At 41.4% G+C, this 16,902-nt stretch overlaps 1 protein-coding gene across 3 annotated transcripts in view; it reads left to right on the top strand.

Annotated features, from left to right (window-relative positions):
* Window positions 1-16,902, top strand: part of LOC108411445 (protein unc-13 homolog C-like) — a 331,641-nt gene that overhangs the window by 41,899 nt on the left and 272,840 nt on the right. For 2 of the 3 annotated variants that reach the window (XM_037539850.1, XM_037539852.1), the window contains exons 6-7: window positions 4,387-4,392; window positions 8,442-8,513. In XM_037539850.1, coding sequence (XP_037395747.1) covers window positions 4,387-4,392; window positions 8,442-8,513 — 78 coding nt within the window. The remainder of the gene's footprint in view (window positions 1-4,386; window positions 4,393-8,441; window positions 8,514-16,902) is intronic. The other variant, XM_037539851.1, reaches the window with a different exon arrangement.

Below are 16,902 nucleotides of genomic sequence, written 5' to 3'. Positions count from 1 at the left end.
ATATTGTTGTTGCATATGTTGTTCACGTGTAACTACACAGTTATTAGTCACGTAATATAAAGTGGGACAGAGCAGACTGAACACACATATAAGAGATGGACACTTTGAGGACAGTAGTTTACTGTAAAAGGGGGATTCTTTTGGAATTATAACTAATAACACCGACACACCTTAAGCGAAGTAAAGGTGATTTCACTGTGTGTGGAGGTGATGCATGTAATGTTTCCTGTTTGTTACAGTGCAACACTGTATTGATCTACGATCACTTTGCGCTGTACTAGTTAAGATGTACCGTAACTGTCTGTGGTGCAACTGAAATCCTGTGTGTTGCTAGTTTTAAACTAATTGCTCTCAATTAGGACTTGAGGGAATTTAGGACTTTACATCCCAACTTATGATCAAACTTATGTTCAGCTGGTGCAACTGGCTGCTAGAACGTTTGAGTGCTGATGAATGCTGACATCACAACAACGGGATCAAATAGGTGCCCTTTGGTTTTATTAAGATGAACTAGAAGTGTCATTAATATTGTGCCAGGTGTTGACGTGTGATAGTCTTTGTCCAGTAAACTTCATCAATGTTCCAACACCCTTAGTATCCTCAGGCTTTCGGTAACCCGATTATGAAGCTTCTTTTTCAAACCCAAGGTCAGTTTACAGAAACAAACAAAAACAAAGCTGTACAGAAAAATATGAACAAGGCCAGTGTCAGCTACCTCAGGAGCAGCAGGGAGAATAAAGGAGAAAGAGTGAGTTGAGAAAAGAGGAAAGTTCTGAAAGAAAGTTTTAGAGTGCAGAATCAAAGGGTTAGAGTGGGCTGTGGTTTGGGTGAAAGACATTAAGAAATTGGCCTTCAAATTGGAGTCCAGTGCCAGAGCTCTGGATGTCTAATGTGACCAGTGGACGAAGATTAGCTAAATAGGGGGCGCTAGATCTTAAAGTCAGCATAGTGGAAGGCAGTTTGGGTTGGAGTGCCAGGATCTAATCCAGAAGGGTCAAGTGTTATTGTATGATTTAACCTTTAGAAGTCAGAGTTAATTCTATATTAAGCCTATTTCATTTGTAGCTCACTGACACAAGCTTATCTCAGTTTCAGTGGTTTGTCCATTTGACGATGAGCAGAGGACACATGAGTTAACAAAGGAATAAACTTTGTCATATGGCGTAAAAGAGCCTCTGCGTCAGCATTTCACCGCTGCTAACGTTAATATGCAGTTCATCCTTTAAAGTTGGTGCTGCAGCCGCTTTCAGAGGAACAGTTTTCATTTTCTCCCTCAAAAGGTCTGAGAGAATCTGAGAGAATAAGTGGTCAGTAAGGACTGTAAGGACTGTAAAATGCCTACAGTGGCGCTACAGACCGTAACGACCCAGTGAGCCCCCTGCTGGCATGTGTTCGTCTTTAGTCAACTAGTTTATTGTTGGTGAGCTGTTTCAACATCGCCAGCTAACATGGCAGATCTCTCGTTTTGATTATAGTATTTTCACCTCTGTAGATGTTTGCTGACATTACTGTGCTCTGATAGCTGTGAAGAAACCTTTCCACAAAGCATTTATATCCTTTGTTTAGTTTGGACTCCCACGTTGTTGTGTGTTTGGTTCTCCAACCATTCCGGACACATCCTGTATCTCCAGTCTTGGCAACTATGACATAAGCGAGGCACCTTTCCATGGTGAGCCGAACGCCTGTATTAAGGCGAAAGCTGCCTTTGTGCACTTCTGTTTCTTGTGAAAAAGGCCTTTCGGGCAAAACTGTAGCACATTCTGCAACTTATTACATTAATCAGTTAATCAAATTCATCAATTTGAAAACAAAACCTGGCTGTAAACACTTAAGGTAACATATTTGCTACTATATTAGTAGATAGTAGCATAACAATACTTAATTATAGTGTATAGTGTAAATTGATAAAAGCGGCATCTGTAGCTCTAGACTTCTAAACTCTGCAGTGCTGCGACCCTCCAGGACCACCGAATTCACAGCCCTAGTGTAGAGAAGGAGTGACGTGGTGGGTCACGTATGTGACATGATGTAAAAGTCAGGATGTTTCTGGAAACTTCCCTGTTAAATGAGGTTATTTTGGTTTGGCACGTCACAGTCACACGGTCGTAACTGTTCGTCTTGTGTTCAAACGTGTTTGTCATGACTTCACAAAAAGGAATTTCATGAAAATAGAAAGCGAATGGTTGTTTTTAAAGCATCTCCGTGGTTTGCTGTATGTTCTCCATGTTGCTAGAGCCATTGACACCATTGTATAGAATTTTTCCAAGAGGTGTTTTGTGATTTTTTGGACTTTTTCCGTTTGTCTACGTGTGTTTTTAAATGTACATGGTCGATTTTTTTAAGGCAAAGTGCTCTTTCTCAAATTAGTTCTCTGCAAATGTTTAATTCAGCATGAAAGGACAAAAATTGATGCTGTATTTGTCCATATCTTGCATGAAATTAAAAAACCAACACTGTCTTGGTAAGTATGGGTTACTGTTATGTTGTTTTTTGGGATTTTTGCGTGTTCTACATGCCATCCCCTCATTGGCCCATATTTATTATGGGGGATATTTTTCAGGGAGTTGTCAGATTTCCTGCAAGCCAAAAGCTGGAGATTGGGAGACTGAAGTGTGGAAAGCACCAAAAACAAACAAACAATCCAACCAACAAAACTGCGAAATGTTGACAACTCTACCCAAAAATATATCCAAGGACTTCATTGACTTCTGATTTAACTGTCCGTTTTCTTAAATCGTGTAAAAGTGACGTGCAGCAGAAAATCCTTTTACAGTGCGGATGAAGTCAGTGCTATGTGAGCGGGTACCCCATCATGCCTTTCTCCCCTGTCTCTGTCCCCAGTAGCTGTATGATTGCTTCAGGGCAAAAGTCCGTCACATGGGCCGGGCGTAGAGTTCACATCGAGTTGGGGCTGAATTTCCAGAACAAAGACTTTTCTTGCACCTCTTAAAGCTGTTCTAGCTGTCAATCAGACGCATCCGTCCACTGCGACTCCAGTGCATTGCCTGCAGCAACCCTCAGCCGCTCCAGTGCATGCTGATCTCTCTGTATAAACTTACATAAACGCGCACAGTTCATGTACAGGTCGGACCCCCGCCCCATCCCCCTCTGCTTTCAGGTGCCTTTACAAACCTGCATGTCTTTACCATGATTGGCTCGTAGTCCAGGCACTGGATGGTAAAGACTCGACTGATACTGTCAGCTGTCAGTACATCTCCTCCTCCCTCCCTCCTGCGCTGCTCTACTGATCTCTCTCTCTCTCTCTCTCTCTCTCTCTCTCTCTCTCTCTCTCTCTCTCTCTCTAACTCTCTCTCTTTCTCTGACTACCCCTCTCTCTCTCTCTCTCTCTCTAACTCTCTCTTTCTGTCTTTCTCTTTCTCTGACTACCCCTCTCTCTCTGTCTCTCTGTCTTTCTCTGACTACCCCTCTCTCTGTCTCTCTCTCTTTCTCTGACTACCCCTCTCTCTGTCTCTCTCTCTTTCTCTGACTACCCCTCTCTCTGTCTCTCTTATTCTCTGACTACCCCTCTCTCTCTCTTTCTCTACCTCTCTCTCTCTCTTTCTCTGAATACCTCTCTATGACACTCTCTCTCACTTCTCTGACTACCCATTCTCTCTCTCTCTCTCTCTCTCTCCTTCTGTCTGTCTGTCTCTCTCTCTCTCTCTCTTTCTCTGAATACCTCTCTATGACACTCTCTCTCTTTCTCTCTCTCTCTGTCTGTCTCTCTCTCTCTCTTTCTCTGAATACCTCTCTATGACACTCTCTCTCTTTCTCTGACTACCTCTCTCTCTCTCTGTCTGTCTCTCTCTCTCTTTCTCTGACTACCTCTCTCTCTCTCTGTCTGTCTCTCTCTGTCTCTTTCTCTGACTACCTCTCTCTCTCTCTCTCGCTCTCTCTCTCTCGACTGCATTCATACTCTCCCATATTTAGGTGTGGTCAGTGTGCTGTAACTGACTTCACGGTGAAAGCGTGCATTGTGTCGTCGTCTGTTTGTAACAGTCGAATCTTGCAGAAGCGACAGACAGCAGGAATCTTACCCAGCTGCTTATTTCTGAGATTATACCAGAAAATAATAATTCATTATTGGCCAAAAAAAATAAAAGCATGAGTGAAACTTGATTAGTAATGCATGAAGGCAGTAAATCACTTTAAGGACTGTTTTAAAGGAGCTTCTTCAGAAATGCTCTTCCATAGTTTTCACTCTGCTCTTGAGAATCTATCACGTTATGAAAGTCGGCATGGCAGTAGATAAAGCTGCAAATGCACTAAATGCTACAAAGCTCAGCCTGGACTGCTTTGCTTTGCTGACTTCTCTCTTTCATTCACTAATTGAGTCTTCTCTCTCCCTTTCTTCCCCGCCCTCCTCCTTGACTCTGATCGACAAAGGCTTTGGTAAGTCTCCTTCTCTTTCTGCTCACACTCTTCTAATATTCCTAAGTGTGTTAATTGCTAATTTACTGCCTGTTAAGTTCAGTCACAAACGGATGGCTTGAAACAGTTGATAATGTCCAGTTCAGCTTTGTGCGTCAATTGAAAAACTTTTTTTGTTCCTTCACTAAACCGGTTACACGACACGATGTTTACCCTGATTTTAGACTCCATTGTGTAAGCTGGTTGGCTGTAGTCTGCAGATGTTTGGGTCAGTCGGAGTCGACAGCTGGAGACAGAATTGGGTAGTTTATGAGGGGCACAGATTCAGATTTTTGGCCTCCTGATCATTTTAGACCAGTCGGAGTTCCTCAAACATGTTTGATATTTTTTTTGACCCGACTCTGAATGGATTCCTGCAACAGCCAATGAAAACTGAGAGTCCAAAAAAAGAAAGTAAGGGAATAAAGAAAATGGTGAAAGTCTCTCACTTGTGCAACGAAGCTTTAAGTTTAAGGCACAACTGAGTTTATGTACATTTAAAACGGTAAAACATACCACACTGATCAAATTTTTAAATCCACAAGCTTCACTTAAACATGTTTACCCGCTGCTTCTTTACTGTTTCAGCGCAAACGGCAGAGAAAACAGCAGCAGCTTATGTTTGTTTATTTGCGTCTCCTTGTAACAGGAGAACACGAAAGTTAGCGTGAGTTTGTGCGAGTTCAGTGAGTTGCGTTCAGTTCAGCAACAGCTTAAAAGTTGAATAGTGTGTGCTCCCTAATCATTTGGCATGTGTGACTTCCAGTCGCCCAAAAAACTGCAAAATCCAGTGGGACAGCGTGAGACGCCAAGTGTTTTATGAACTGTTAAGGCTTTAAAAGTTGTACGCAAGGCTTAAGCTGATCAACGACTCAGTCTGAACGGATTCCTGCAGCAGCCAGTGAAAATTGAGAGCGTGAAAGAAGAAAATACAGCAAGTAAACAAAGAAAAATTGCAAAAAGTCACTCATATGTGGAGTGAAGCTTTTTAGTGAGCTGAGTTGAGGCACAGTTGAGTTTACGTACATTTAACACTCTAAAAAATACCAAATTGATCACATTTTTAAATCCATGAGCTTCACTTAAAAATGTTACCTGCTGCTTCTGTACTTTATCAGTGCAAATGGCAGAGAAAGCAGCAGCAGCCCCATCTTTTTTTATTTGCGTCTCCTATTAACAGGAGAACACATCAATTTACATGAGCTTGCATGAGTTTACGTGAGTTGTCGTGAGTTGTCGTGAGTTTACGTGAGTTCACATGAGTCTGCGTGAGTTTGCATGAGGTTGCGTGAGGTTGCGTGAGTTGGCATGAGTTTACGTGAGTTGGCATGAGTTTACGTGAGTTGTCGTGAGTTTACGTGAGTTGGCTTGAGTTTACGTGAGTTGGCGTGAGTTTACGTGAGTACACATGAGTCTGCGTGAGTTCGCATGAGGCTGCGTGAGTTCGCATGAGGCTGCGTGAGCTCGCATGAGGTTGCGTGAATTCACGTGAGTTCATATGAGTTTGCGTGAGTTTGCATGAGGTTGTGTGAGTTTGCATGAGGTTGCGTGAGTTCGCATGAGGTTGTGTGAGTTTGCATGAGGTTGCGTGAGTTCGCATGAGGTTGCATGAGTTCAAATGAGGTTGCATGAGTTCAAATGAGGTTGTGTGAGTTCACATGAGGTTGCGTGAATTCACGTGAGTTCATATGAGTTTGCGTGAGTTCGCATGCGTTCACGTGAGTTTGCATGCGTTCGCGTGAGTTTGCATGTGTTTGCGTGAGTTCGCATGAGGTTGTGTGAGTTTGCATGAGGTTGCGTGAGTTCGCATGAGGTTGCGTGAGTTCGCATGAGGTTGTGTGAGTTTGCATGAGGTTGCGTGAGTTCACATGAGGTTGCATGAGTTCAAATGAGGTTGCATGAGTTCAAATGAGGTTGTGTGAGTTCACATGAGGTTGCGTGAATTCACGTGAGTTCATATGAGTTTACGTGAGTTCGCATGCGTTCACGTGAGTTTGCATGCGTTCGCGTGAGTTTGCATGTGTTTGCGTGAGTTCAAATGAGGTTGCGTGAGTTCGCATGAGGTTGCATGAGTTCAAATGAGGTTGCATGAGTTCAAATGAGGTTGTGTGAGTTCACATGAGGTTGCGTGAATTCACGTGAGTTCATATGAGTTTACGTGAGTTCGCATGCGTTCACGTGAGTTTGCATGCGTTCGCGTGAGTTCGCATGCATTTGCATGTGGTCTGTGATCTCTGATTGCTTAGTGTGTGAGCCGATATTTTAATCGCCTAAACAATCTGCAAGTAACAGTTTAGTGTGAGGCGTCCAGCCTTTTTGAGACTGTTAAGTCTTTAATAGTCGTGTAGTGAACCCAAGACTTAGCAAAGCAGAGAAAGATTGTGATGTTAAAGTTTGGCCATAAAAAATTTAATTTATATAGTTTTTCTCTCTGACCCCAAATGTATTCAAGCAACCAAGACATATTTACGTTTGTACTAGATCTGTAAGGTGAACATAGCTAACAGATAATAGAAGCTTATGCTCCACCAGCATCACACAAACCACATGCCTTAAATTTTCAGATGCTGTATAATAAACTATTAATAAATGTGGACAAATATATAGGCAAAATTCTGACTTTGTGGTGGCTGTTGCTCTTTATAGCTATGCAGTGTTTTTTAGTCCTTTTTTATGGGTAACAGAAACCCCATAAGGAAGTCTATTAGAGATCACTGAACAACTCAGGCTTAATTGAATAAAATTTCCCCTGAAAAATGTGAACACTTTGCTGCTGCAGTCTGATAAGAAATGAACGAGGTGGTAAAATAATTTTTCAAAAAATGATCAGCCGGTCTGTTGGGTTACCAGACTCATGGCTGAGCAGAGCGGTTTGCTCAGACAACCTGTTAAATTATTCAGCATTTCTACCTTTCAGAAGACGTGACTTCATTCAGCACAGCGGTTCTGCTGCTTTTCTCAGCCGTTTAAAGGGTACATCACCCATCAGAAGTTTGGGGACACCTTGTGTTCTTGTAAAATTTCTTACCGTGGCTTGTGTGATTTGACCGTTTTCTTTTCCAAAAGCACAGAAAGAAATTCTTAGCCCAAATATGATTTAAACATCTGAGGGGTTTGAGTGCTGATATCACAACAAGGGGTTTAGCTCTGGCTTTATTTCCAAAGTAGCACGCTCGATGGTAGTAGCAGTTAAACCTTCTGCTTGTGCTTAAGTATGAGAATTATATGTATGAGAAGCAGCTTACATCGTCTTGAGAAATAGATCTGACCCAGGCTGGACTGGAAGATTGGTGATTAAAAATGCTCCATTATGGTGCAGTTAGCAGCCTGGCTGAAGCGCTGACCATAAGCAGTAAAAACACAACTGTAAACATTATTATATCTGGTAATGAAATACTCAGGAGCACAGTTGGGGTGACTTGTGTGTGTAGCTGCATTTAGCCAAGCAGCTAGCCAAGCAACCATAAACACAAAAGTTATGTGTTTTTATGTAGGTTTATGTATGTGTTTTTTGTTTTATTCCAAAATGATGTGTATCCATTTGTTGTTATGTATTCTGAAAAAATGTATTGCTATAGTAAAGTTAAAATAAAAATGTATACCACGGGAAACACTGCAGTTCTTTAAGGTGGTCTTTCCTATGACACAATTTAGAATGGAAGTCTTAGTTTATCTATAAGAGTACACCGAACAGCCCCTTTAGAGGTCAGCATAAGTGAAATAATACCGTGCTTGTTTTTGCACAAAAATTTGCTTCATTCATTAAAGTCAGCTACGCAAAACTGGTGAATTTCTTTTAAATGAATGTAATTTGTTAAGACGTTTTGCTGACCAAAGCTGCTGTGACTGGTATTGATGTTATTTTCTTCTAAATAAAGCTGTTCAGGTTTTTATACATGTAATATGACACGGAAAATGCTCATTTGAATTGAAAATGTTTTGAAAAGCAGGTTGTATCCAAACTTTTGACAGCCAGTGTGAATCTTAGTTGAGCTTCTTTTTGCTAATATTAAGTGCTTTTCTCTCTGCAGACTTTGGCTGCTCGAAAGGCAGGCATTTCATTCGCGCTCGTGACCAGATCCACCCTCAACAACGAGGACCTAGTAAGTGCTGTACACACACACACACACACACACACACACAACCCAAAAATCAGCCAATCACTGCTTAATGGAGACCATCCGTATGTCACTAATGTAATCTACCATGCATAAAGACTCATCTCTCACACACCATGACAGAGGCAACAGCACACACACTCACATGAATGCTCACATGCCCTCGTATATGCACACACACACACACACGCGCGCGTGCAATCACAGTCTAATGGCTTTCTCTTTTGCGCAAATTGCTACAGAAAATTTATATTCAGCAGTCAGTGCATTGTTACAGCAGCATTCGCATGCACCACAACACGGTCTACACTGGAAAATGACCACAATAAACACAACATGCATTGCTGGGCAAAAGTCAGAGGCTGTCTTTCATTCTTTTAATTTCCAAGCAAAATTGTCCTTAAGCTCAAATTATTCGTCTTATTTCTCAGGAGACTCTACACATGCATAAGAAAGGAGAAAGTCAAATGAAAAAACAGGAGTTTCCAAAACTAGAGTTCAAAGTTATTGTAATATATAAAGAAAATGGAATGTCTAACAACCACCTGCAAGATGTGGTAGAACACCAAAACTGTGAGTTAGTCTTAACACGTGGCGTATCCTGAACCTGAAATATGTTTTGTCAGAAAAGCCATTGTTGTCCACTGTTGGGGGCACTGCAAGCCAAAGGGGCCAAACGCTAGTGTCGTTCTTCAGTAGAACCCGATAAATCAGTTCGGCCAATCTTCACACAGTATTCGGGTCAGGTGACACAACACTGCCTCCAACCACTTTAGGCAGAATCTCAAACGGCTCACTTCTCACTACAAAGTGCAGCACGTAGGTCTTAAAATAACAGCTACTGCATCCAAACAGAGCTCAGTGTGTGTTCAGCCATGAGTTCAGCCAACAATGTATATTAGACATAAAGCGCAATATCTGAGTGTTATAGGTCAAATTTCAGAGGTCACATTATGCACTATATAGGGAGCAGTGAGCCATTTGACCTTCAGCCTTAGGGTTTTTCAAGGTCTGATCCTATAGATGTTTAATATTGACCATTAATGGGCTTTGTTTAATTCTGAAACATGAAATGACCATTGAAGTTATTTGCTTTTGCAAATAAAGAAAGAAAGAAAGAAACAACAAAAAATACAAATTCAAGTTTAATTTCATACGTTTTTTGTTATTTTTACTTCGTCAAAACAACCTCTCAGCAGTTGATTGATATTACATGGAATGCACGATAAAAAAACAGGATTTATGAGAATTCATTATAATGGATGTATTTGTTTTCACTTAACTCTTCACTTAACCTCTTCAACTCCTTGAGACCACCAGTGGTTCCAAAACCCACTTCGTCATGTTCTTCATAATGTCCATATTTCATAAGTTCCATTCAGAAGCTGGGCGTCGTGTGAGGCTGTAGCTCTTCTCTCCAGTCTAATAGACGGTGACGTCATTTTAAACCCTTATAATAAAAGAAGCTGAACTTTGTTTTTCTACTGAAAGTCGACCCGTTTTTCCCCAAATCTGGGCTCTAAACTATAAACAGACGGCGTCTCTTCAGTGATCTGCTCTGGAAACATCACTTTTAGAAAACAACACAAAGAGCGTCGGAGATTTTTGGCTTTCAGCAGTGAATTGTAAGCATGTAGCAATTTGTGTAGATCATAAAACACACGTTCTGTTAATGTGAGGGGAGCTTTTAAAATAAATCAGTAAATAAAAGAAAAATGTACATTTATTTCATGCAGTTACTGAATAATTTGCCTTATGATTTGGTCACGTAAATTCAGACGGACAAACCAAAATACACCCTGGAGAATATGAGGGTAAAGCTCTCAATCTTCGAGCTCTGCTCTTACTTTAAATCTGAAAAAACTGCACAGGTGTTTCTGTCCAAGTTCTGACATTACTTGGTTGGCGAGGTAGTGAAGTAGAGACCAACTTCTCAGACTGATATTTGAAGCTGGGGAAAAATGTCTTTGAAAAGAATGGAAGCTGTAAGAAAGGCAAAGAGTGGACACACTAAATATGGAAAAAAGTCATATTTAGTTGTTGATCCTGATCCTGTATGTCTGTCTTTTGTTCTTATGCTAAAAAATGAATGTCTTGTACTTAATGGCAAATGAAATTAAACGTAAGGGTGGTCTGGGACTTTTTGAGTTTACAGTCTTTTCACAGTTTCTTTACAAAATCTTGATTATAGGAAGAAGCTACCGAAACAGTGGAGCACAGAGCAGGAATCAATACAGTGTTTTAGTACTATGACCAAGTTTTCACTGTGTAGCAGTGACTCATCATGCAACAGGAGTCAGGATATACGCCGAAAGGAGAGCGTGCCGAAACCTCAGGTCCATTTAGCTTGTAGAGTGCACTTCCTATAAAGCCAAATATGACACTTAAAGCGTCTCCACAGTGCATCCACTTGAGTCCAGTGTACTTACTGTGCTCGTGTATCTGAGCAGTAAAGGAAGGCTGCAAGCTTTTTGGTTTGTAGCTTTATTTGCTCAGGCTTCAATGATTCCACTTTTAATTATAGCGCAGCACTTTGATTTCTGCGGTAAAGCCAGTGCTGTGAGAGAAGGATGAGAGAGCCTTAATCAATGAAGGGAGAATTACTCCTCCTTTCTGCTGACCTCCATCCCTTGCTCTCAGCATTAATTGATCGGCGTCAGATGAATCAGATGAATAAATAAGGCGGAGAGACTGAAGCGATGTAAATAGCTTGGTAAAGTCATTTCTGAGAGTGGGAGCAGGAGCGGGAAAAGTCACCTGACAGAGCTCCTGTTGATAAAGGCTGTGGACTGGATTGGCATTTTCAGGTTCACTTGAACTGGATGGGCATGTCTGGGTTTATTTGGTGTGAACGAGCATTTGAGGACTTACTAAGACTGGACTGACATTTTAGAGGTTGTTTGGACTAAACAGGTGTTTCAGGGTTCACTTCAGTTTGGTTATCGTTTGTATTGGATGAGTTTTTGGAGAAGTTCTCGGGACACATTTCTGGGTTTATTTGAGCTGAGTGGGTTTGATTCTTTAGCGTGTTAGATTTGTGTAGAAAGTGGACCCTTTAAAGTGTGAAACTGATGTAACTGCAGTGTTAGATAAACAGGAGATCCATCTAGAACAGAATGCAAAATACAAACACAATATATCCTACAGAGAGCTCTAGAACCACACTGAGAATTATTAGATCACACTGAATATAGTAGAAGTACACTGAGAGTTCTGGAACCACAATTTCAGTTCTAAAACACTGTAATTTCTAGGAACACATTGAGAATTCTAGAACAAAGCAAGGAATTCTGAGGCCACAGTGAAACCTGGAGAACGACGGAAGGAAGCCTAGAACCACATTGAGATTTCTGAATATTCTAGAAGCACACAGAGTGTGAGAATTCTACAACTACAATGAGCATGCCTGAGAGAATTATAGAACCCCACTTAGAATTCTAGAACTACTGATACAATTCTTGAACCAAACTAAGAAATTTAAAACCACACTGAATATTTTAAAGCCGCACAGGACATTATAGAACTACACTGAGATTTCTGAAACCACATGTGTAATTCTACAATGACTTTCTAAACTCTAGGACCATATTAAGAATTCTAGAACAAAGCTGAGAATTCCAAAACCACAGTGAGAGTTAGAACCACGGAGAGAATTCTAAAACCACTCGTCAGAATTCTAAAATCACCCTGAATATTTTAAAGACACACAGAGCAGCATAGAACCACAATGAGAATTCTATTGAGGATTCTAGAACCACAGTGAGAATTGGAAAATACCAGAGAGAATTCTAGAACCGCAATGAGAATGGGAAAATAACAGAGAGAATTCTAGAAACACAGTGAGAATGGGAGAATGCCAGAGAGAATTCTAGAACCACAGTGAAAATTGGAGAATACCAGAGAGAATTGTAGGACCACAGTGAGAATGGGAGAATGCCAGAGAGAATTCTAGAACCACAGTGAGAATGGGAGAATGCCAGAGAATTCTAGGACCACAGTGAGAATGGGAGAATGCCAGAGAATTCTAGGACCACAGTGAGAATGGGAGAATGCCAGAGAATTCTAGGACCACAGTGAGAATTGGAGAATGCCAGAGAATTCTAGGACCACAGTGAGAATGGGAGAATGCCAGAGAATTCTAGGACCACAGTGAGAATTGGAGAATGCCAGAGAATTCTAGGACCACAGTGAGAATTGGAGAATGCCAGAGAATTCTAGGACCACAGTGAGAATTGGAGAATGCCAGAGAATTCTAGGACCACAGTGAGAATTGGAGAATGCCAGAGAATTCTAGGACCACAGTGAGAATTGGAGAATGCCAGAGAATTCTAGGACCACAGTGAGAATTGGAGAATGCCAGAGAGAATTCTAGAACCACAGTGAGAATTGGAGAATGCCAGAGAATTCTAGAACCACAGTGAGAATTGGAGAATGCCAGAGAATTCTAGGACCACAGTGAGAATGGGAGAATGCCAGAGAGAATTCTAGAACCACAGTGAGAATTGGAGAATGCCAGAGAATTCTAGGACCACAGTGAGAATGGGAGAATGCCAGAGAGAATTCTAGAACCACAGTGAGAATTGGAGAATGCCAGAGAATTCTAGGACCACAGTGAGAATGGGAGAATGCCAGAGAGAATTCTAGAACCACAGTGAGAATTGGAGAATGCCAGAGAATTCTAGGACCACAGTGAGAATTGGAGAATGCCAGAGAATTCTAGGACCACAGTGAGAATGGGAGAGTGCCAGAGAATTCTAGGACCACAGTGAGAATTGGAGAATGCCAGAGAATTCTAGGACCACAGTGAGAATTGGAGAATGCCAGAGAATTCTAGGACCACAGTGATCGCACCTGTAGCGCAAAGTCACACCTGTAGCATTGATCCAGTCAATCCAACATAATTTCAAAAGTAGTTTACTACTGAATGTCTCTCTAAATCAGTTTCTCCTGTGAACTATTTTCTTTAGTCCTCTTGGTCTAAGACAGCTCCTGCTGACAAAAGGAATACTGCTTATTCCGTCTTGTTTTACGAGACTGGGGGAAGAAGAGAGGGGCTGTTGTTAAGCCTGTTATCAGTTTGGCGTTAATGAACAGCACATGGTCAGAAATCATAGCTGCGGTTTAATATGAAATTGTAGGGAAATGATAAGAGGCTCAGGTGACTGCTGAGGTAGACTGGAGTCCCCCAAAGTGTTATTGTACAGTAAATAGGCTACACATAGCTAAGAGAGAGGAGTTTACAGCAGCAGTTTGTAAGTAGGCTGAACAGATGTTGGAGCCTTATCCAGTATGCACAGAAATAAGAGAGAGAAAGAGAAAGAGAGAGAGCGAGATCCCCTTAGAGAGAGCTCAGACCCAAAACTGCAGTCCCAGCCATATGCTGAACACGGAGGCCAGTAGGGACAGGAAAGTGTTCAGTTCAGTCTCACAGCACTGCAAAGAATTTATAGCTTCAACAGCTTCTACAAAAGCACTTAATTCCGGCGATAACGGACCTGGCGTTTTGCGATCAATTCATCGTTTACAGATGAGTGATTAGAGCCTCGGTGATTTGATGCGGGTGAATGACTCTTGAACTCCTCCTGAGATGATTCTAGTTGTTTAAAGTCTAGTTGGGTTGACTGCACTCTGTCCAATGCGCTGAGGTTCAAGATGTTTTGATCGTTTTCTACATAATTTGAACATATCTGCTGAGAATTGTCTATATTTCTGCATACATTTGACCTAAAAGTCCTAATAGAAGATGAAGTGAACCAATTTAAACAAATGAGACAAAAATATTAGACTTGATTATTTATTGAGGAAAATGATCCAATACAATGTGAACCCTTGCATTCAGTATCTGGTTTGACCCCCTCGTGCAGCAATAACTGCAACTAAACATTTCTGGTAACTGTTGATTAATCCTGAACATCATCTTGGTGGAGTTTTAGCCTTCTTTACAAAACAGCTTCAACTCTGTTATGTTGGTGAATTTCCTCCCATTAGCTGCTGTTTCAGGTCCTTCCACAACCTTTCTACAGGATTAGGGTCAGGACTTTGATTTGGCCATTCCAAAACATTAATTTTATTCCCTTTTAACCATTCTTTGGTAGAAGGACTTGTGCTTAGTGTTGTCATCTTGCTGCATGACCAATGTTCTCTTGAGTTTTGGCTCATGGACAGATGTCCTGACATTTTCTTTAAGAATTTGCTGGAATGTTTCAGAGTTTGTTGTTTCGTGAATGATGGCAAGCCGTTCTGGCTCAGATGCAACAAAACAGGCCCAAACCATGACACTACCACCACCATGTTTCACAGATGGGATAAGGCTTTTATGCTGGAATGCAGTGTCTTCCCTTCTCCAAATATAACGCTTCTCATTTAAACCAAAAACATCCGTCTAACCGTCCACAAAACACTGTTCCAATAGTCTTCTGGCTTGTCCATGTGATCTGTAGCAAACTGCAGATGGGCCACAAGCTTCTTTTTGGAGAGCCGTTGTTCAGTGTTCTCCTGATGGTGCAACCATGAACACTCATGCCTTTGAAAGATTAAAGAGCTCTTTAAATCATGAAATGGTTCTTCTAATCGATGGAGAATGTTCTGTAGATGGTTCTTTTCATTCTTTTAAAAAGAATGCTTTTTAGTGTTATATGTGACCATTTTCAAAAAGGTTCTATATAGAACCGTCTATAGCACATTCTTAAAACACTTTCATGATGCAAATCCTTTAGTTATGCACAGGCTTCTCTAAGTGTTCATGGTTCTATATAGAACCATTTTCTTTACTAAAGAGCCCTTGAAGAACCATCTATTTTTACGAGTGTACCCCATTTGTGTTTGTAAGCTATTATTGGATATTAAACTTTAGATGCTTAATTTACCTTTAACTTACATTGAACTAAATATGTACTAAATTCACCTAAATGTTCTTTAAATGTTCACAAACCTAAACCCTAAACCCTAAACCCAACCTGCACCCTGGACCTGGTGTGTGTGTGTGTATATACACACACACACATTTCATTAAGTAAAATGTGTAAAAAGAAAACCAACAGTAATAATTGTACAATTAAAATGAATGGAAAATGAGGTTTTCCACCATCCTGCACAATAATAGCGCTCACAGTGTTGAAGGCAGAACCTAATCTGAGATCAGCATCTGACAAGCTGGATGAACGCTCGTCATTTATTGTCCATCATATCATGAGCATTTCACTGGATGCAGCAGTTTCTGTAGTTCAGTGAGGCGTGATCCAGCTTCCCTCATGTTCAAGGCTGTGGCTGCCACACGCAAACAAAGGCCACAGAAACTCGTAACCCTGCAGCTAATTAAGTCCTACTGTAACTCACATTTATTATCATTATTATTATTATAATTACCCTCTATCAGTGGAGCTCTTTGAACTGAAACGCTGAGACCAACAGGGGAATACACACACACACACACACACACACACACACACAGCCCTCAGCTGGTCTATGACAAGTTCCTCAGCACTAGTTTCATATTTCAGACGGATGGAAGAGCAGAGAGAAAGATATGAGTTGATCTGTGCAAAAAAATCCCTTTATTTTTTCCCTTTTTCTCTCTGTTCCTTTCACCCTCTCTTCTCTATCACTCCATTTCTCCTCTCTGTTTTCTGCATTTACTCTGTCTTCTTTTCTTCATCATACTGTCCCCTTCTCCCTCACCCTCTGTCTTTCTCTGGGCCCAGTCTTTTCTCTATAACACTCTTTCTCTTCTTAATACCTCTGTCTGTCTCTCGTTCTTCATGCTCTCAATGTATGTCTGTTTATAGATTCTTATTACTCTCTATTTTTTGCTTCTCTTTCTCTTTTCTTTCCCCTACTGTCTTCCCTCTTTTTCTATCTCTCCCTATCTCTCTCTCTGCACCTCTCTCTCTGTGTACTTCTCTCTTTCTACGCACCTCTCTCTCTCTCTCTCTCTCTCTCTCTCTCTCTCTCTCTCTCTCCCTCTCTCCCTCTCTGCATATCTCTCCCTCTGTGCGTCTCTCTCTCTCTCTCTCTCTCCCTCTCTCTCCCTCTGTGCGTCTCTCTCTCTCTCTCTGTGTACTTCTCTGTCTCTACGCACCTCTCTCTCCCTCTCTCTCCCTCTCTGCGTCTCTCTCTCTCTCTCTCTCTGTGTACTTCTCTGTCTCTACGCACCTCTCTCTCCCTCTCTCTCCCTCTCTGCGTCTCTCTCTCTCTCTCTCTCTCTCTGTACTTCTCTGTCTCTACGCATCTCTCTCTCCCTCTCTCGCCCTCTCTGCGAGTCTCTCTCTCTCTCTCTCTCTCTCTCTCTCTCTGTCTCTCTGTCTCTCTGTGTACTTCTCTGTCTCTACGCATCTCTCTCTCCCTCTCTCGCCCTCTCTGCGTGTCTCTCTCTCTC

Source organism: Pygocentrus nattereri, chromosome 7 (assembly GCF_015220715.1).
Source record: "Pygocentrus nattereri isolate fPygNat1 chromosome 7, fPygNat1.pri, whole genome shotgun sequence".
NCBI classification, from domain to species: domain Eukaryota; kingdom Metazoa; phylum Chordata; class Actinopteri; order Characiformes; family Serrasalmidae; genus Pygocentrus; species Pygocentrus nattereri.
This window is presented reverse-complemented; position numbering and strand designations above follow the sequence as displayed.